Here is a 22,509-nt window from a genome sequence, read left to right as displayed (position 1 = left end):
GCAGATAGCAGAGGAATGCTGCAGCAGACAGAAATGACACTTAGTGCTTTGGATTGGGACAAGTCCACACTATAGAGGGATATGCTCATATTTCATGTCTGAGATTTACTACCACTTTAAGCACACAGTTTCTATGAATTTCAAAGCAGTTTGTCCCAAACCATCATTTGGGCTCCCAACAATCCATTCTATTTTGTGTGCAACCACACAGATAGCTAAATGCTATGGAATGGCAGGAAGGAGTGACTTGACTACTAAGCTTAAATAATACCTTTATCTAAATAAATGAGGCAACACAGACAAACAGTTTGGAAATAATAAGGCCGCGACCGTTTATTACTGGTTTAACAAAATACTAATAAAAATACCAAAATATACATAACATTACAAACCACAACCCAGTCATAAACAACTCGGGTTGTACAATAAATACAATTAAGATAAATAATACCATCCATAAAACCTGCAATGCAGAGGTGACCCAACCAGATAATAATTGTGGCTGCGACGAACCAAAGGGGAGGGAGGGGAATGCTGGGATGAGATATCCTGAAGATTGAGCTCTCTAGTTACCAAGCCCTGCTTAAATAGCCCCCAAATCAGGTCCTGGCGGGCTCCTAGAGCGGGAATAAAAAAGCGGGAAGGTACCCCATTCGATAACAAATATAGAGGTGGCCAGAAACTGCCCAGATACTCAACCTAAGCTCCCCAGATACAGAAAAGAGCGGGATATTTGAGCGGGAAGGGGTTCCCAGGGAAGCTAGAAGTCAAAAGGTCAATCCCTCACTATTAGGCAGAAGTGATAAAATGGTTGAAACCTAACTAATAAAATGAACATTGCCCTCTTCCACCATACCATAGGAAAGTGGGGGCTGAAGTAGCCCCTCTTTCTCATATTTTTGAAGCACTGAGTATTCCACCTGTGGAAAGTAGTCAAGGGAGGAATAGGCCTCATGCACACTGGGTGTTTAAAGCCTGTGCATTAGATTCCTGTATTTCGTGTGGGTGGAAGACACTGGTGTACTGTCCAGCAGCCTTGTAAGACTGAGAGGCTGAAAGCTGTTATGGCTGAACTGTGGATCTAGTGGTACTAATAAAGTGTAAGCAAAGTCCACGCTACAGGTATGCTGCTCTTTCTGGTAGTCCAGTCTCATGGAGCCAACATGGACACTTCTAGCATCTTGAACCACCAAATGGGCCACTATCTTTATTCACTGACTGGAACCACTAAATTGTACACAATAGCCTTGCTGCCTTCTTCAGTTCAGCGTACCCACAACTAAAACACACAAAGGAAGAAGGTGCACCAGCCTAGTGCATTTCTGTATAAATCATTTAATAAATGTTAAAAGCCAAATGTACTCACAAAAGAAGGAAGGTTTAATATGAAGAAATGCAACCCGATGTCAGTCCATCTAATAGGGCACAGCTAATGCATTTTAAGGACCATTCCCTCTTCCTCAGAGTATGTGTATATGTGTATATATATATATATATATATATATATATATATATATATATATGTGTATATATGTGTATATATATGTATATACGTATATAGTTATATATAATTTTTTCACACGAAAGTGGAGTTACCGGTTAAACATTTAATAAACAAGTTATACAGTAATGCACTAGGCTGGTGTGCCATCTTCCTTTGCTTGTGTTCAAGTGGTACTAATGTTTAGGTCCATATGCACCCAGGGACAAAGGCCCAGAACACACAATTCTTGGGTTCTGGGCATGCACCCCTGGTTAGATACTTGTTGCACTGACCAGCCTTAGCAGCTTTCAGCCTTTCTTAAAGTTTTTACAGGCTGCTTCTGCAGGGCTGGACATTAGTGTGCCTTCCGCCCTTGCAAAAATGCCAGGAGGACCGTTGCCATTGCTCACCTGCCAAAACCCTATTTGTTCTTCTCTTCCTATAGAACTTTTCAGGCTTCATTCACACCAAGTGCATTGAGCTGTGTTGTTCTGCATTGATCAGTGTAAAAACGCTGAGGAACCAACTGCATGTGTGCATTGGTCTCACCATGTTTGCGCATAGCATAGAAATACAGCACAGTGCATTTTAAAAGAAAAAAAATGAAACCGTGATGCAGTGACAGCACAGGTCCAAAACAAATACCAGCGCGCACACACGTTATACACACCATATCATGCACTTGGTGTGAATGGGCTCTTAGTCACTGACCCAAAACAAGCATGCAGCAAGAGAAATTAAAACTAGTGATCTACATATTTGTCTGTAATTTGCACTGTCGAAGTCAGCCAGAAAAATAGCATTTCCCGACCTATTTTTCTCATGAAAAGGCTTCAAGTGAAGTATCCCCATAAAATCTCGTTCATGAACCAGCTTGGAATCCTTTAGTTCCCTTGAAGGTGCCAGCCGAGTGGGTGCAGGCAGCCTTCATTGGCACATTGCTGCAGCATCTGTCGCTGGAAAGTAGATTACACTGGAGGCTCAACTATAGGAGTCCTTTCTGGCACTCGGTTTGCTCTGTGCTGCACTGGCAGCGCGGCTGGCTGCTCGACCGCATTCATATTGATGTTTTGCCGTTTTCAGCACTTCCTCCCTAAGGGTACCCCATGGTGTCGTCATTTAAGCAGCCAAATTCGCAGCCACACATAATGTGGATCTCTGTCAGCTCCCTCGGAGTGCCTGGCCTGATGTGCAGGCGTGGAGTCTGGCAGCAATGAATAAGCTCTTTCTATAGCCAGCTTAACAGCAGCATCTCATGTTGACTGAGCATCTTTTTTTTTTTTTTTTTTTTTTAAGCTGCCGTGCCTCTGCATTTGTAACAGACAAGTTCCTTTTTTTAACGCACTTGTCCATTTTTTTTTTCTATTAATAAAAGCATGGTAGCTCGAGGGGAAATGGCACGATTTTGGAGTCTGGAAAGTCTTCACATGGGTAGGTGTGAGCCTGTTAATATGTATATGTCTCTCTCTTGGAAGTAGTTGACGTGAATGGTTTGGGAGGTGAGTGTTGCTGTACGTGGTGTAGATGGATGCTTACTGTAGGAAAACTGGCTTAGGTTTTGTGCTTTGCATTATTGCAAGAAGCATCTTGACTGGGAAAGACGAAGGGAGAATCAACTGCATTTCTATATCCATGTTTTATTTCCACGTCATGTTTTACAGCTCCAGGAGAAAGCTTGGGAAAGCACGTCTGACAGCTTTGCGTAGTTTTAACACCTTCGGTGGTGTCTTATTGGAAAATGGAATTGCTAGACTGTACGGGTGACAAGTGGTTTATTTAAAGGGCCAGCCTAATTAAAGTGGAGAAAAAAAAATCTGCTGAAGCAGTCTATAGACCCTTGACCCTGGTCCTGGCTTTCACAGTTTAGTAAGGCTTCAGGCCTGGATCCTGTATGTATCCTGTGAAGTCTAAATAGTCTTTACTCAGAGACTTGTATCTTAAAAAAAACAAAATTAGCAATAACCGCTTCCATAGCAAATCTTCCTTTCCTTTTCCTTTTCCTTTTCCCTTTCCTTTCCTTTCCTTTCCTTTCCTTTCCTTTCCTTTCCTTTCCTTTCCTTTCCTTTCCTTTCCTTTCCTTTCCTTTCCTTTCCTTTCCTTTCCTTTCCTTTCCTTTCCTTCCTTCCATAGTTTTCTTTTTTTACTGATATTTCAGGTATAAGTGGTCTATAGTTGACCCCTTATGTCTATCAAGAACTCCAGTGGCTAAATTACCTGCAATGTTCCTGGTTCTGCCACCTTCCTCGGCTGAGTACAATCCATGTAAAGGCCTCCGCAGGCAGGTAGACCTGGGAATCCCATATGGTAGAGTGTCTGAGATCAAAAACTTTAGTGGATTTCCAGTCGCCAGCATCAGTCTGCCTAAAAAAATCTGGTCTGGTGGACATCAGTTAAAGGAAATCTTGTTGCCAGTGTTGATCTCCCCCTCTTATAAGGATCAGGATCTGATTTTCGTGATTTGCATACTTGTTCTGGATCAGAGGTTGGTAATGCCAGCCTCCATATAGCTCCTAGCAACTGTTTCTGGTTTAGCCTTAGCATTAATTATGTCATTTCTGCTAACTGAAATTAAATTTGGGATCAAGTTAATACATTACATTTTGCCCTATGAAAGTTTTTTGTAGCCGGGAGCACGGGACAGGAAGTTGTAATTCGTAGTTCTTTTAGCAAGAGGTCAACCAGGGTCTCCACTGTAAAAAAACAGAGACCATATTCCTCAATGAACCTCGGGGGGTAACTCAGCCTGGCATACCTGGAGTTCTTTCATTGCCCATATCTTCCCCTCTGTGTGCCTTCCCTGCTGTTCCCTGCAAAGATTTATGTCCAGGAGTAGTCCTGCAGTGGAGGAGATTAACTCAATTCCACCATAATAAAGGTTTTTGCTAAAGTCCAGACTTCCATAAGGGGGAGGTCCATATGCGTTTTTTCCCTTGTCCACATGGAATGTTCTGACAAGCACACCCTTGCTCAAGAAAAATTCTTAACCCAGCCATACATAGATCGAAATTCAGCTAGTTCAGCAGGGACCAGCCTAATTTCGATCCATGTATGGGCAGGGTGGTTGTACAAAGTTGATCTGCCAGTTGACTTCTGTATAACCCCCCTGTTTTTCCTCCTGATCAGAGTTGCAGGCTTTAGCCTACAGTGCAGATCTGTGTATTCTGATGGTGGGGAAGTCTCCCTGCTGTCAGAATACAAAGGCCCAGCATGGAGGAGTCCCCATCCACCTTAAATGAGTGGATTGGGGAATCCAAGTAATTTTTTTTTTTTTTTCCCCATTCAACCTGCTGGTTGAACGAAAAAGAAATTCATCATCTATGGGCTGCTTTTCCCAAAAGAATGGTGTCCCCACCAAGTGGACCATACAGCAACTGACATAGCAGCCAACTCCTGTTGCCAAAACTACCATAAGTAGGGTAGTATGGCTGACCCTTTTGGGCACTACTTACAGGGTCCCATTCCCCAGGGTAACAAAGATTTTCTTACATTATCAGTTCTCAGTATTAATGATGGGCTCAGGCATGTTCAGATCCTACCTGCCAGGAAGGCATGACTGCACCTCGCCAATCATATGCAGTGAGGAATTTCCCGGTCTGCAGCTGCACAAACACACTCTGCCTATGATTGGCGGTGTGCAGTGACGGCTTCCTGGTGGGTACCATCCGAACACGCCTGACCCCATCATTAATCAGGCAATTACCTCCCTTGATGACATCTAGTAAAGGCCCAGGTGTATTACCAAGGTATTTAATCTGTGCACTCTCCTACAAAAGTACATGCCTATATTTTGAGGGATGATTCAGTCATTGAAGAAAACTGACCTGTGTCCATTTCTGACTGCATAAAAAACTGATCAACTACATGGACTCAATTTCAACCAACTGACTTCACTTGACACACACTGCCAGAAATGACACAAGTCAACTTGAATACTAAAACAGGCCTTCCATTTTGCTTACTTTAAAAAGGCATGTATTTCTTTGTGGTGTTTTTCATTATGCCTTGAATGGTTTAATTTTTAATATTGATTGATTTATCTTGATATTATATTGATCTAATATTTTATTGATGCATATGTGAGCACTGCACTAGGTTATAGCAGGAATGCTGTCTGCCACATAGATGTACTATGAAGTAAGTGTTGTGCTGGCAAGTCTCAGATATGCGATGCATTTACTGTACTGCTGGCACACTGTGCCTCACATCTCTGCATGCTTCCATTGTGATCCAGCTCTGCAGGTAGAACTGAGGTGGAACAAATGTTTTCACTGCATCTGCTGTATCATTCCACGTGCCAGGGCTGTGTTAACCATTGCTAGGTTTTCACACCTTCCTGTAGCAGATGCTTCTGCTGTGCATGCCCTGCTTATGAGTCGTGATAAGAACTATGCAGTGGCTTCATATTGGGTTTTTGGATTATTTAAGGGCTGCATCAACTTCATGCATTACCCACACGATAGAGAAAGCCGTGTTGTATGTTCAGGCAACATTCATGTTTACACACACATTTATAAACTATTAGATGTGGTCCACTGCCATTTGCCTTCATTTCTAGTCCTAGGTCATTCAGTCTGTATTTTCAGTAAATTTCTGACACGCTGTTCTGAAGGCTGACAGCTGTCTGTGACTGAATTAAGAAAGGTGTAAGGACACAAGACATATGGATGTCCAATGTGTGGCTGTCATATACACATACTTGTTTTGGGGTTCATTTAGAAAAATATGATTTGCTTATTTAAAGTTAGCTTGTAACATCCCAAACCTATTAAACTAACAACTAAACAGAGCAACATGGTGATTGTTCATTCCTTCAGCTGCGTGAGGAAATTCACATGTGCAACAGACAGCCCCAAAACCTAAGGCTTGCTCTAATTTTGTGCTCTGGTGTGCCCTCAGTATTTTTCATCACAGGCCTCCTTCACCCTCTACCCCAGGCCTTTTACCCTCACTTCAAGCCTCCCACCTACACACCCATCCCAGACCTCCCTCCCCCTCTCTATCCCAGGCCTTTCACCCTTGCCCTCACTTCAGGCCTCCCACCTAAACCCCCACCCCAGGCCTTCCTCCAGCATTCCACCCCAGGCCTTCCTCCAGCATTCCACTCCAGGCCTTCCTCCAGCATTCCACCCCAGGCCTTCCTCCTGCACTCCACCCCAGGCCTCTCTCCCGCACTCCACCCCCAGGCCTCTCTCCCGCACTCCACCCCCAGGCCTCTCTCCCGCACTCCACCCCCAGGCCTCTCTCCCGCACTCCACCCCCAGGCCTCTCTCCCGCACTCCACCCCCAGGCCTCTCTCCCGCACTCCACCCCCAGGCCTCTCTCCCGCACTCCACCCCCAGGCCTCTCTCCCGCACTCCACCCCCAGGCCTCTCTCCCGCACTCCACCCCCAGGCCTCTCTCCCGCACTCCACCCCCAGGCCTCTCTCCCGCACTCCACCCCCAGGCCTCTCGTCCGCCCGCACACCCACCCCAGGCCTCTCGTCCGCCCGCACACCCACCCCAGGCCTCTCGTCCGCCCGCACACCCACCCCAGGCCTCTCGTCCGCCCGCACACCCACCCCAGGCCTCTCGTCCGCCCGCACACCCACCCCAGGCCTCTCGTCCGCCCGCACACCCACCCCAGGCCTCTCGTCCGCACACCCACTTTCTGATGCTTTACAATGTAGAAGCCGCAGCTGCTCAACATTCCCATATCCCAATATTGGGTTTTGTGTCTGCTTTTTATTCAGAATGGAGTTTTCCTTTCATTTCCTGTGAAGGCCCTGAGTAATGGGTGAAATGGCTGAAGTGCAGTACATGGCAGGCCAGGATGCTTTGTATCCATTTATATAATGGCTGCATCTGCCCATATTTTTAGATATTGTACAAACTCATATTTAGACATCTTTTTGAACAGTCAGGTTTGGCTCTTTGGATCTTTCAGATTTGGGCATACCAGACCAATGCAGTCATGGGGGTGTCATAAGGTTTGGCAATATACGGTACACAACTATGGTTGAAGCTAATCATAACCAGAAGCTGTAGTCTTCCAGTTTGTCATCCGTTACCAGTTATTTGCAGATATGTACACTATACACTCCAGGGATCTTGGCTGAAGCAACAGGCCATACACTAAAATGTTCTTTAGAACAAACATAGGGTAAAGTGACAATGTGTGATACAATGGGGCAAGCCTTGCTACTTCTCTTACATGGTCTTAATCTGTCTTTTTTTTTTTTTTTATAAATGGATTTTATTATACATACAAGCCTTCATCAATATTGTGTCTCTGAAGAAAAAATAAAATGTTAGCATCCTGGTTCTGTAATTATTTAATGTCCTTTGCATGACTTTTTGATCTGATTGCAGAATATCTGTGCAGTGATCAGCATTAGAAATAGAAAATCTGTCTCAGATTACAGACTGTCCACACTGCTATGATTTTTTTTTTTTTATTCAACAGTGTGCACATAGCTACAGTAGGCATGGACATGAAAGTATTGTGTGATTTTTGAATAGAATGTTAGTATGAATGATTTTACAAATGTCAGGAAAGTCGGTCTGTAGATCTGGAATTTTGTATATATTGTTGGGGGTCTTTGCGCCCCCCCTTTGACTTTACGTCACTAACCCAAAGAAGTATGCAGATCAGGGAAATTGGAGAAGTCAACTCAAAACTCTTGATCTAAAATACTTGTTCCAGGTTTGTGTGTTCTAAATACACTGGACTAGGATGGTAGCCAAACATCTCATATTATCAGAAGGTAAGGTCAGCAGTTGTAGCTTCAATCTGTCCGCAGACGCAGTAAAGCTTCCCTTTACAATAATTGAACAGTTGTGTAGCAATCCTTAAGATTTTAATAGCAATGTCTTCAATAAAAGATTTTTGTTGTTGACCAGTCTGGCAGGTGGTATTACTGTTATCAAGCTAAGTAAATGTTCCACAGATACCTCACTCTAGGCACTCTAGGTTAGTTCCACTGATACCGCACTATTGGTTAGTTCCAAAGATACCCCCTTCTCTAGGTTAGTTCCACAGATACCCTAATCTAGGTTGGTTCCAAAGCTACCCTAATCTAGGTTAGTTCCAAAAATACCCTAATCTAGGTTAGTTCCAAAGATACCCTAATCTAGGTTAGTTCCAAAGATACCCTAATCTAGGTTAGTTCCAAAAATACCCTAATCTAGGTTAGTTCCAAAGATACCCTAATATAGGTTAGTTCCAAGGATACCCTAATCTAGGTTAGTTCCAAAGATACCCTAATCTAGGTTAGTTCCAAAGATACCCTAATCTAGGTTTGTTGCAAAGATACCCTAATCTAGGTTTGTTGCAAAGATACCCTAATCTAGGTTTGTTGCAAAGATACCCTAATCTAGGTTCGTTGCAAAGATACCCTAATCTAGGTTCGTTGCAAAGATACCCTAATCTAGGTTAGTTGCAAAGATACCCTACTCTAGGTTAGTTGCAAAGATACCCTACTCTAGGTTAGTTGCAAAGATACCCTACTCTAGGTTAGTTGCAAAGATACCCTACTCTAGGTTAGTTGCAAAGATACCCTACTCTAGGTTAGTTGCAAAGCTATCCTACTCTAGGTTAGTTCCAAATATACCCTACTCTAGGCGACTTCCGCAGGTGCCCTACTCTAGGCGACTTCCGCAGGTGCCCTACTCTAGGCGACTTCCGCAGGTGCCCTATCTCGTAAAACCTGCATATGCTAGTGGGTATTAAGTTTCCTGTCAACTGCAGTTTCAATAAGTCTGATCAAAATCTGGGCTGTTTATAGGGGGCAGCTTTTTCCATGGGGAGTTTATTTAACACAGAGAGTTAAATGTGACATTGGAGATGTCTATAAGTGGATAAAAGACCCACTTAGAGACACAGCCCAGTTCTTTCAACCTGATACATATACAATCGAGTTGATGTTAATGAATAACTAGATGATAGTTGCCTTAGTAAATAACATTGCAAATAGAAAAGGCACTTGGATTTTGTGTCTGAATTTGGTAAGTTAAAGAGTAGTGTATTTCCCCTGAATTAAGCTTTGTCCTTTCCTCAGTCTCTACAGATATAGGAGCAGAATCCACCACTTTGGTTGATGACAATGGAAGTGAGGAAGAATACAGCTATGAAGAATCCTATCAGGCCAATCCAAGGTATCTGCAGCCAGGAGGGGAACAGCTGGCCATCAATGAGGTATGTCTCATGATACCACTTAGTTGTCCTGCGTGAGTGATGGCTGTGCTCACCTATGGGCATCGTCTGCTACTCAGTGGGCTTTTATTTCCTTCCCTTCCATCACTTCCTGGCCCGCCTCCTAGTTGGCTTGTCTATGTAAGACATGCTCAGTGTTACCCACATTGCCTAAGCAACTTCACAGTTCTCTGAGCTCTCGTTGCGTACCTCTTGGCTGTACTGTGTCTGATTACCCATGTACCAACCCCGGCTACGTTTACCATTTGTGTTTGCTCGCTACCCGCCCTGACCTTGGCTTGTCTCCTGGATTTCCTTTAGTCTGCTGCTTGTACTCTGCACACGATTGGTCTCCGCATCCTCAGCTGGGCCTACCTGGGGGTCGCAACCTGGTTCCAGTTCATCCCCACCATCAGGGGCTGTGGTGAAGAAGCAGGCTGGGGCTTAGACTCCACACCCTGGGGAATCCTGAGCTGGCGATCTACAAGGGCTCACTACACAGACTATTGACAGATTCTCTTCTTACCCATCATAAGAAATTGCATGATTTAAAAGAAAAGTAGAAAAGTGCAGAGTCACGATCTGCCTTGTCCAAAGCACAGATCCCCTAATCACAAGGAAAACTGGCAGAGCTAGTTCTTTATCTTGTACAGAGTTGGAGGAGTGGCCAGACAGGAGTTAAATGAAACTTGTACTGAGAGACTAGAAAGGCTGCCTTTGTTGAAAATGCTAGTTGCCTAGCTGTTTTGCTGATCCAATAACTTCAATATTTTCTGACTCATGGATGTAGTACAAGCTTGAAAACCAGTAGCTCAGACTTTGCTCACACTTTTTTTTTTTATTTTACAGCATGTTTTACATCATTTTGTGTTAATAAAAAAAGTAAAGAATTTCAGGGGATGCCAATTTAATTTAAAATAAGTTTCCTGTAGCGTTTCACTTCACTCCAGTGTGCAATAACTCTTCCTTCACAAGATATTTTGGAGTGGCTTTGAACTAAGAATGAGTGAAGCTGGGCACTGCCATTGGAAACGTGTACCAAAGCCAAAATGGAAAAAAAAATTAAATAAAAAAAAAGTTGAGAGTTGTCAACTCTCCGTAACATTTCCAACACACACTGTCAATATGGCTGCTGTGAGCCCACGGTATGGTATGTGACTGTTTTATTTTAGAGAAAAAAAAAAAACTTGGCATAGTTAATATTTCTTAGTCAAAAAAGATTTAATGACATGTCGCAATGAGAATGAATATTGTGGTTGCCCAAGGGGAAGGTCATGTATTGTAAGTTCCTCTTTCTTTCATTAAGATAGTGATGATATGGTGAACGAATTGTCCTCCAGTTACTGAATATCACTCAGAAACTTTTCGCCTTCCTCTTAGCTGCATTTAGTATTGCATCACCATTTGTGTAGTAGTATTTTTAATAAGAAAAGATAAAAAAAATAGAAGCAATGCATGTATAATTATGTGTTTATGTAATCTTGTTAACCACTTCAGCCCCAGAAGGTTTTACCCCCTTAATGACCAGGCCATTTTTTGCGATTCGGCACTGGGTTACTTCAACAATTGCGCGGTCGTGTGATGCTGTACCCAAATAAAATTGATGTCCTTTCTTTCCCCACAAATAGAGCTTTCTTTTGGTGATATTTGATCACCTCTGCGGTTCTTAGAATCTAGAATTTGCGCTATAAACAAAAAAAGAGCGACATTTTTGAAAAAAAAAAAAAAAAAACACAATATTTTTTACTTTCTGCTATAAAACATTCCCAATAAAAAAAATTAAAAAATCTAATTTTTTTTATCAGTTTAGGCCAATTTGTATTCTGCCACATATTTTTGGTAACAAAAAAATCCCAAAAAGCTTATATTAATTGGTTTGCGCAAAAGTTATAGCGTTTACAAACTATGGGATAGATTTTTTTACTTTTTTTGTTGTTTTTATTAGTAATGGTGGCGATCGGCAATTTTTAGTGGGACTGCGACATTACGGCGGACAAATCTGACACGAAGTGACACTTTTTGGGGACCAGTGACACCAATACAGTGATCAGTGCTAAATAATATGCACTGTTACTGTATAAATGACACTGGCAGGCAAGGGGTTAATACTGGGGATGATCAAGGGGTTAAGTGTGCTCCTAAATTGTGCTTACTTACTGTGGGGGGGGAGGGCTCTGTGAAGGGCACACAGAGATCGGTGTTTCAGCTTAGCTGAGAAACAATCTCATTGTGCCTGTCTGACAGGAGAGCCGCCTGCCTTTTTTACATAGGCAGGAGGCTCTCCTGTCAGTTTATGTAAAAATTGCGGGAGTTCGGCGGCGATCGCGCCCGCTCCTCCTGCGGTCTGGCTCCTGCTGTGTTTGATCACAGCTAAGGCATGGCTCTGGTGGCGCGCTCTCGCAGCCGAGACTGCATGCACATAATCAGGTAGATCTACTTAATTATGTGCAGCCGAACCGCCCTGCCACAGTAAATCTGCGTGGGGTGGTCGGAAAGTGGTTAAAGGCATATTCTTATCCAAATAGTCGAAAGTGTATGGGGGGGGGGGGTGATGTGAAGTACAGTGCCTTAAAAAAGTATTCATACCCCTTGAAATTTTCCAAATTTTGTCATGTTACAGCCAAAAACATGTTTTTTATTGGGATTTTATGTGATTTACCAACACAAAGTGGCAAGTAATTGTAAAGTGGAAGGAAAATAATAAATGGTTTTCAAGATTGTTTTACAAATATCTGAAAAGTGTGGCGTGCATTTGTACTCAGCCTCCTTTACTCTGATACGCCTAACTAACATCTTATAGAACCAATTGCCTTCAGAAGTCACCTAATTAGTAAATAAAGTCCATTTGTGTGTCCATTTGTGTGTAATTTAATCTCAGTGTAAATGCAGCTGTTCTGTAAAGCCTTCAGAGGTTTGTTAGAGAACCTTAGTGAACAAACCGCATCATAAAGGCCAAGGAACACCCCAGACAGGTCAGGGATAAAGTTATGAAGTTTAAAACAGGGTCAGAGAAGCAGCCAAGAGGCCCATGGTAACTCTGGAGGAGCTGCAGGGATCCACAGCTCAGGTGGGAGAATTTGTCCACAGGACAACTATTAGTCGTGCACTCCACAAATCTGGCCTTTATGGGAGAGTGGCAAAAAGAAAGCCATTGTTAAAAGAAAGCCATAAGAAGTCCTGTTTGCAGGTTGCGAAAAGCCATGTGGGGGGACACAGCAAACATGTGGAAGAAGTTGCTCTGGTCAGATGAGACCAGAATTAAACTTTTTGGCCTAAAAGCAAATGCTATGTGTGGCGGAAAACTAACACTGCACATCACCCTGAACACACCATCCCCACTGTGAAACATGGTAGTGGTGGCAGCATCATGTTGTGCTGATGCTTTTCTTTAGCAGGGACAGGCATGCTGGTCAGACTTGATGGAAATGTGGATGGAGCCAAATACAGGGCAATCTTAGAAGAAAACCTGTTGGAGTCTGCAAAAGACTTGAGACTCGGGTGAAGGTTCACCTTCCTACAGGACAACGACCCTAAACATACAGAAAGAGCTACAATGGAATGGTTTAGATCAGGCATGTCCAACCTGCGGCCCGGAACCGCAGGCAATGCGGCCCACTGCCCCCTGACAATTTTTTTTTTGCTGGGGAGGAAGGAAGTCGGGTCGGGGGCATGGCCACAGCAACTTATAACTAACAGTAGGCAGAGGCTGCTTCAGAGGGGAGGGGGGCGACGAGCATGTGCAGTGTTTCTGACTCCTACCACCATGACCACTTCAAATCACTGAAGTGGTCATGGTGGTTAGAGTGTTCCTTTATTAGCTCTCAGAAGAAGTAAGCTTCTGTATACTGATTCCATTTCATTTGATCACCCTCTAGTTGTGTTAAATTAGTGCCGGGGGGGGGGCGGGGGGGGCGGCAGCGCGGGAAGCGCACGGCGGCATTTTATTACTTATATACCTTAACTATAGTATATATTTTATATGCGGCCCGAGAAAATTTCTCTACACTCAATGTGGCCCAGAGAAGCCATGGTTTAGATCAAGAATATTCATGTGTTAGAATGGCCCAGTCATAATCCAGACCTAAATCCAATTGAGAATCTGTGTCAAGACTTGAAAATTGCTTTTCAGATACTCCATCCAATCTGACAAAGCTTGAGCTATTTTACAAAGAAGAGTGGGCAAAAATGTCACTCTCTAAATGTGCAAGAGACATACCCAAAAAGACTTGCAGGGGTAATTGCAGCAAAAGGTGGTCGTAGAAAGTATTGACTCAGGGGGGCTGAATGCAAATGCATGTCACACTTTTCAGATATTTATTTGTTAAAAATGTTGAAAACCATTTATCATTTTCGTTCCACTTCACAATAATGTGCCACTTTGTGTTGGCCTATTAAATAAAATCTTAAAAAAATAATTTATGTTTTTGGCTGTAACATGACAATGTGTGGAAAATTTCAAGGGGTATGAATACCTTTTCAAGGCACTGTAATATTGTGTATGGTTTAAGATTAGACTTGTCAATTTATTACAAAGGGGAAACTTTTAGCATAAAGAAAACAACCAGTATACTGAAAATGAAGGGTGGCTACATGTAGCCCAATTTTTCAGCTGTTTGATGGTCCACTGTAATGGCGCTTTTCCACTGCATGGAATCGAACGGTTCGGCTCGCTTTTGTGCTTTTCCACTGCATGGTACCGCATGGTACGGTGTAGGAACGGTTCGGTACAGTACGGCGGCGCTTTTCCACTACATGGAACCGAACGGTACAGCTCGCTTAAACAGTACCACTTCAGTTGTGGTTCCAAGAGGGCCGTACCGGTACCATATCCCACAATCCTTTGCATGCAGCCTTGACTGTTTGTCACTACTAGCTACTGATTGGTCAGAGAATCGTTGTTATCCCACCCACTTACTTTAGTACTACTTTAGTGGAAAAGCAAACCATACCAAACCGTACCGAACCGTTCCAACACCGTACCATGCGTTACCATGCAGTGGAAAACCAAACCGGGCCAAGCAGGGCCGAGTAGAGCCGAACCAAATAGGTTTGATTGACAAGCCTGTCTCCCCATTGGTCCGTATTGCACATGGAGATCTCGTTGCAGTGAGGCTTAAAATAGGCCCTCGCTGACCTCTATATCTGTATTCATCCTCAAAGTTCAAAAGAGACGCAGTAAAGTCATTCAAGTCTAGCTTCCACACTCTGTTCTCATCTTTCTGTGTGCCTGCTTTGTGTTTACATTGAAGGTTAAAAGTTTGAAAGGCTGCCAAACCTTTTAAGCCTGTTAAATTTAAGGACAAATTACTCTACACTGCCTGCAGCTACAGGTTAGTAAGGGCTTGTTTTCTTGTTAAGAATATGTAAATGCATAAGTTTCCTGCGTGTGAGCCCCAGGTTTCCATTAAGTTTCATTTTCTTCTTCCTCAAAGTGTCACTAAAGGCAGAACTTCTTTTATTTTGTCTTTCGTGCTCCATAAGGGAAATTTCCCTTCACTTCCTGTCGCATAGCTAAAACAAGAGTCGGAGGCAATCCCTCTATGTGACAGAATTCCAGGGTGTCACCAGAACTAGTGTCCTCATTGGAAGGTGTCCAACTATTCCTGTTCTGATGTCATCCCAAAATATGGGATTTTCTTTTGCTTTCACTTTCAATGATAACAGTAAACAGGACAAATGGAGAGGGTGAGTCTACCTAAGAGGGGCACAGACTGCAGAAAAACCTGGCAGGAGTTCTAATCTCTCTCCACTCTATCCAAAACTTGAAGAAAAAAAAAATTGCCTTTTAGTAAATCTTTATTGTTCACTCTACTAGCCTTGATGGCTCATTTAGAAGAAAACACACACAAATGTTTCTTCCACCACATTCAGTTGGCTTCCAGCTATTCCCAGCAGTTTTTCTTTTATTACAACACCGAAAGGCTCATGATGTAGTAAGTGATCGGAATCCATGTGTCATCAGCTGCTACTGAAGCAGGTCAAACTATGCAAAGAATTGTGCCAACTTCCTTTTTTTTTTTCTTAAAATAAAGTTACACTTTGATGAGACAAAATGCATATTGTAAAAGCAACCACTTAAAAGCTATTTGTAAGTGATGTGTCAAAATAACATTTCTTGTTACAAATTACGACATTAGTTTTTGGTGTCAAAGTTTGCAGATTATTTATTATTATTGTTGTTGTTTTCAGTTGATCAGCGATGGCAGTGCAGTATATGCAGAGGCATTATGGGACCATGTGACTATGGATGATCAAGAGCTGGCCTTTAAAGCAGGAGATGTTATACGGGTCCTTGAGGCCTCGAATAAGGACTGGTGGTGGGGTCGAATTCGAGACGCAGAGGCCTGGTTTCCAGCAAGTTTTGTCAGGGTAAGTCCTGTGTACTATACTTATAGATTGATTGATTTATTTTGTCTAATGGCTTGTAGAATGACCGTTTTGAGGAACATCAAGAACCAGCAAGCCTGGACATTTATGCCTTTTGTAGTACTTTAGTGATCTTGGGTCACTCAGTCACAGTTTAATATATGATTCCAGTCTTTTTTTTTTTTTGGTTAGAGTAAAGAGTCAGAGGCTCCTTTGGTTATATATTAGTCTTTTTCTCTTTTGGGGAGATTCCCTTCAGTTGGTGTCCATTGGCCATCGTCAGTGGTAGAAGCCCTGATCTGGAGAGCAGATGCCGATAAAAACCTAATGGGGTTCTAAACATTCCCTACTCTGTCCAAAACAAAATATTCTTTTTTGAAGCTTAGTCCTTGGTGGGATGCATCATTTATGGACTCTCATCAATATAGAGCTGCATTCCTCCTTCGGCATTCTTTAGGCCTCATGCACACTGGACGTTTTTGGAGCTGCTGTTAGCACCGTCAGATGTTTTTTTTTTTTTTTTTTTTTTTTTTTTTTTGCAGCTGCAGAACGCCCATCCATGTTATTCTATGGCCTCATGCACACATAGAGCTTTTAGGAGCTCCAAGTGGCATAGGCGTTTTACAGCTCCAAAAAAACCCCAGGAACTGTGAGTTCTGGAGCTGCAGCGTCAAGCTGTAAAAACGTCTGACGCCGCTAAAGGCTGAATAACGTTGCTTAAACGTGCGTTAAGCCACGTTATACGTTTTTTTTTCTTCCATTCAAAAATCAATGGTTCCCTATGGGAAGACCAGAAGAGAGGAGAAAACCGGATGAAGATTTTTAATAAATTTTTCAAAACGTCATTATTTACACACACTGCCTTTTATGGGGTGAATGGGTAGGGGTACAGTTTACCCCATACCCATTCACATAGGGAGGGGGTCCGGGATCTGGGGCGCCCCCTTGTTAAAGGGGGCTTCCAGATTCCGATGAGCCCCCTGCCCGCAGACCCCCACAACCACCGGCCAGAGTTGTGGGGATGAGGCCCTTGTCCTCATCAACATGGGAGCAAGGTGCTTTGAGGTGGGGGGTGCAGAGCCCCCCCTGCCCCAAAGCACCCACTCCCCCCATGTTGAGGGCGTGTGGCCTGGTATGGTCCAGGGGGGATGGGGCCGCTCGCTCGTCCCCTCACCTTTCCTGGCCTGCCGGGCTGCATGCTCGGGTAAGGGTCTGGTATGGATTTTGGGGGGGACCACACGCCGTTTTTTCGGCTTGGGGCTACCCTCAAATTCCATACTAGACCCGAAGGGCCTGGTTTGGAAGCTGGGGGGGGGGACCCCACGCCGTTTTTTTCTCCATTTTGGCGTGGAGTTCCCCCTCAAGATTCTCACAGCGCAAGTCGCGCCGCAAGTCGGATCATCCTGATCCAACTTGCGGTGCGACTTCCATTCAAATCAATAGGCTCCCATAGGGAACCATTAATTTTAAATGGAGGCAGGAAACGGCTTTGGAGCTCGTTTTTATGACGCCCTGTGTGCATGGAGCCTTATAGTATGAAAGAAATATTCCTGCTTAGACTAGCTCAAAAGATTGGTATAAACATACCAAAATAAGCTGAATGATTTAAATCATGTTTAAGAAAAGTATAACTGTTTTGGGTTTATTTAATTGCAATTTTTTTAAGCTTACAGTTTTTTTAATTGTTTTGTATATTTAAATATATGTTTATGTAAAAAAAAAAAAAAAAAAAAACATGGATTAAAGAGTTGGCTCGGCAGTGACTGTCTTGAGTCTATTTGTCTAACCAAAACTTTGTATTGGGCCATCCAGTAAATAATGAGTCAACCACTTACGTTTGTAAAATTCACCTTCAGGTACGGAGCCTATAAATTGGCTGCGAATAGCGATACACATGTAAAGGAAGCCTAAAGCTTCATCTATTGCCTTGAAAAGAGAATGCATAATTAATATACAATGTTCCTTCTTCATCTGGCAAAATCACTGTTTTTAAAAACATATTTTTTTTTTCAGTCTTTATCTACAATTAAATACTTGCATGTAGACGAATTATCACTGGTAAAACATTTTGTGCTTTATTATTCTAGCTGCGAGTAAATCAAGAAGATGTTTCTGAAAACTCAGGCAGTCTACACGATGAAGAACATGACACGGATGTTGGCAAATTTCGCCTCAAGAGCCCTGAGAACAAGGACCAAATGAGGACAAACGTCATCCGTGAGATAATGAACACTGAGAGGGTCTACATCAAACATTTGAAAGACATCTGTGAGGTGTGTTAAAGTCTCTGTAATTATATTGCCCGTTTTTCAGTTACTTGTTCCACATAGTTTTCTTAGTTATTAAATTGGAGCTTCAATCTTAAGGGGACATTCCGCTTTATTTCCTCCTTCCCTCTCCCCTTCTTCTTTTGGAACTTTTTTTTCTTGGGTGGGGGGGGGCTTGGAGTAGAGTACTGAGTTTCTCAGGTACCTGCTCCCACTTCTGCGGGAATTACTTAGGCCTCCAAAACAAGTCCAATCCATGGACGCCTCACCTCACGTACAGGACTTAACCACTTTAAGACCTTCCTGACCAGGCCCTATTTTGCGATTCGGCACTGCGTTACTTTAACAGACAATTGCGCATTCGTGTGAATCTGTACCCAAATAAAATTGATGTCATTTTTTTCCCACAAATAGAGCTTTCTTTTGGTGGTATTTGATCACCGGTGCGATTTTTATTTTTTGCACTATAAACAAAAAAAGCGACAATTTTCTGCTATATGACATTCTCTAAAAAAATTTAAAAAATTTTTTTTTTTAACATTTCAGGCCAATTTGTTTTCTGCTACAAACAAAAAAATTGCAATAAGCGTATTTTGATTGGTTTGCGCAAGTTATAGCATCTACTAACTACTGGAAAGATTTATGCCATTTTTATTTTATTTTTTTGTTCTTCTTTACTAGTAATGGCGGCAATCTGCGATTTTTTTTTTTTTTTTTTTAAATGTATTTATTTTTTGCGGGACTGTGACATTGCGGCGGACAAATCGGACCCATGGCTGACATTTTTGACACTTTTGGGGGGACCAGTGACATTACTACAGTAATCAGTGCTAAAAATATGCGCTGTTACCGTAATAATGACACTGGCAGGGAAGGGGTTAAAATTATGGGGTAATCAAGGGGTTAAATGTGAGCCTAGGGGAGTGATTCTAGCTGTGGGGGGGGGTGTGGCTTCTTAAATGACCATAGAGACATGTGATCCTATATAGAAGGATCTCATGGGCTCTATGATAATTCCAGAGAGAAGAACGGTCAGCTGTGTTTACAACAGCTGACCGTTCTTCTCTTTCAGTGGGGAACGATCGCGGGTGTCAGGCGGCAATCAGAGCCGCCTACCCGCTGCATCGGCTTCCCCCCTGACGAGCGGTAACGCAAAGCCGATGGCACGCGCTCGCCCCCTATCCTCCTGAGAGCGAGCAACGCACAGCTAGGGCGATTCGCCCAGGAGAGGCTGCCTGCCGCCGTATAACTGCCGCGGGTGGTCGTAAAGCGGTTAAAGGATCTGTTACTGATGGCTTGGTGCCAGATACCACAGTATACCTTCAGAGATTATGGCGTCCATGCCTCAACAGGTCAGGGATGTTTTAGCAGCATAGGGGATTGTTTTGTCAGCAAAATGGAAACCTACTCCATATTAGGTGGGTGGTCAAAAAGTTACGGCTGATCTGTGTATGGTGATGTATTATTGAATACAGAGCTGCATTAATCTGTCTTTTATACCTGCCCGAGTTCATCTTTAAATGTTCTCTACAGTACTGCCCTCTGATGAATTTGATTCCATGCTGTCATTCACATAATTGTATGTGCTAGAAAGCAACAATCCACAGGAAAATATTTGCAGTGAGACAAGCTGATGTTTGCTTGAAATCGGCAGAAGAAAATGATTTTAGAGAATTTAGTGTAGATAAACACATCAATTTCAGTGTGCAATTGACTAATAATCCATGTCACCCTCCATCACAAACTGGGGGAAGTCCAATACCACATGAGAAGATGAACTTTGAAAAAAAAAAAAAAACGTAAAAAAAAAACGTTAACAAAAAGTAATAAATCAGTAGATCCAAAGGTAATTTATATGCAGATCTTGGCCTTTCCTTTTAAAATGTGTGCTTGGGTCCATCCATGCTTTCCCATGTGTACATTATTGTGATAGGGGGCCTTACTGGAAGAATTAGGAGGCCTGTGGCAGGCAGATGGGCCAGGTTCTGTTTTTACAAGTAAAGTTCAAGATTTGGAAATACAGCTGCTTATATCTTTGGGTTTACTAATTGCTTTGATGTGTGGTTTTCAGACAACTGAGCTCTGCTAATTTTTTCCATCTTATGCGAAGTGTTAATTGCCCAGGTTTTAGTAATTATTACTTTTTGATGCCTTCATGTCTATGGTTTTCAACTATTGACATGTAATTTAATCTTCTGCTATGGTCTGAAACAGGTGACTTTTCTCATAGTGTTTAAAACTATGCTCCAGGCAAATAGCTAAATACACAAGGATAGGTTGTAACCGCCAGAAGATTTGTATCTCGTTCTACCCAGTCCTGAGTTTACACGGATCTGACACATAGTCCAGCCTTGTTTGACAGAGAAGATGACCTGACCTTGTCTCTGTTGTAGTTAAGTAACATTTACATGTCTCGTCCTTTTCCTGTGAGTGGACAGTAATAGGAGAAGTAGCAGATGGAGAAGCTAATCTCTCTGCCACTCTGCTCTTTCCTTTTATCCTCGTGCCCCTTGTTAGCCTAGAACAGGGGTCCTCAAACTTTTTAAACAGGGGGCCAGTTCACAGTCCCTCAGACACTGTTGGGGGCCGGACTATAGTTTGAAAAAAACTATGAATGGATTCCAATGCGCATATTTTATTTGTAGTGCACCCAAAAAACAGGAAAAACAGTGTATGTATGTGTATGTATGTGTATGTATGTGTATGTATATATATATATATATATATATATATATATATATATATATATATATATATATATATATATATATATATATATATATATATATATATATATATATATATAAAAAAACAATAAATATTTATGACCACAGCGTGCCCCCTTTCAATGCAGAGTGACCTCAGCGTGCCCCCTTTCGATGCAGAGTGACCTCAGCGTGCCCCCTTTCGATGCAGAGTGACCTCAGCGTGCCCCCTTTCGATGCAGAGTGACCCCAGCGTGCCCCTTTCGATGCAGAGTGACCAGTGCACTTACCTGTAGCGGCGGCTTCTCCTCAGTCCCCCGCATCTCCTCGAGTCCTCCCGCCGCCTCCTCTGCCAATGGCATGCATTCGCCTTTCAATCAATCAGGAAGCGGGTCTCGGACCCGCTTCCTGATTAGCTAGGAGGAGGATCCGTGTGACAATAGCGAATTTTCATTCGCTATTGTCACACAAATGGGTGGGCTAGGGCTAGGGCGCAGTGCTCTGCGCCCCGGGTCCACCCTTTTCTGAAGCCTGTTAGAGCTTCAGTGAGTGACAGGCATTCAGCCCTATGCCGATCCCGGCCGGCGGGCCGTAGTTTGAGGACCCCTGGCCTAGAAGAACTGTAAAACAGCTGACTGTCTCCATTTGGTCTGCACTTTACTTTACAGAAACTGCAAGAAGCTGATACCATGTCTAATTCAGGTTCTTAACCGCTTGCCGACTGCGCACAGTATATTTACTGCGGCAGTCGGCCCCGGCCAGGCAGAGTGACGTAGGTCTACGTCGCTCGCCTGTCACTCCTTCCAGAGCCAATAGCGGGCGGGCGCGCGCCCGCCGAGGCTCGTTCACGGAGGAGTGCGGGAGTGTGACTGGCGGACCCGATGTCCGCCGGTCACACTACGATCGCCGCTACAGCGGGAGAAAGACAGAGCGGCTTGTGTAAACAAGCCACCTGTCAGTTCTCCCTGTGTAAAAGTGAAGATCAAACAGTTCTACTATGTAGAACTGTTGATCTTTGTTTTTACACTAGTAGACCTGTCCCTACACAGTTAGAATCACGCCCCTAGGACACACTTAACCCCTCCCTGTCCAATACTGTTAACCCCTTCCCTGCCAGTGTCATTTTTGCAGTAACAGTGCATATATATAGCACTGATTACTGCAGTAATGTCACTGGTACCCCCAAAAGTGTCAAAAATGTCAGTCAAGGGTCCGATCTGTCCGCCGCAATGTCGCAGTACCGCAAAAAAAATCGCAGATCGCCGCCATTACTCGTTAAAAAAAAAAACACCAAAAATGACAAAAATCTTTCCCTTTGTTAGTAAACGCGATAACTTTTGCGCAAACCAATCAAAATACGCTTTTTGCGATTTTTTTTTTACCAAACATAGGTAGCGTAAAACAAATTGGCCGAAAATTTTAAAAAATTTTGATTTTTACATTTTTTTTTGGGGGAATTTCATATAAAAAAAAGTGAAAAATATTGTTGTTTTTGCAAAAATTACGCTCTTTTTTTGT

General features: G+C 43.0%; 1 protein-coding gene across 3 annotated transcripts in view; it reads left to right on the top strand.

The window, feature by feature from the left end:
- SPATA13 (spermatogenesis associated 13) overlaps positions 1-22,509 on the top strand; it is a 131,092-nt gene that overhangs the window by 76,816 nt on the left and 31,767 nt on the right. For all 3 annotated transcript variants that reach the window (XM_082245529.1, XM_082245531.1, XM_082245530.1), the window contains 3 exons: positions 9,520-9,656; positions 15,843-16,022; positions 18,107-18,292. In XM_082245529.1, coding sequence (XP_082101655.1) covers positions 9,520-9,656; positions 15,843-16,022; positions 18,107-18,292 — 503 coding nt within the window. The remainder of the gene's footprint in view (positions 1-9,519; positions 9,657-15,842; positions 16,023-18,106; positions 18,293-22,509) is intronic.

The sequence above is a fragment of the Pelophylax lessonae genome (assembly GCF_965119305.1).
Source record: "Pelophylax lessonae genome assembly, chromosome: 2".
In the NCBI taxonomy this organism is placed as follows: domain Eukaryota; kingdom Metazoa; phylum Chordata; class Amphibia; order Anura; family Ranidae; genus Pelophylax; species Pelophylax lessonae.
This window is presented reverse-complemented; position numbering and strand designations above follow the sequence as displayed.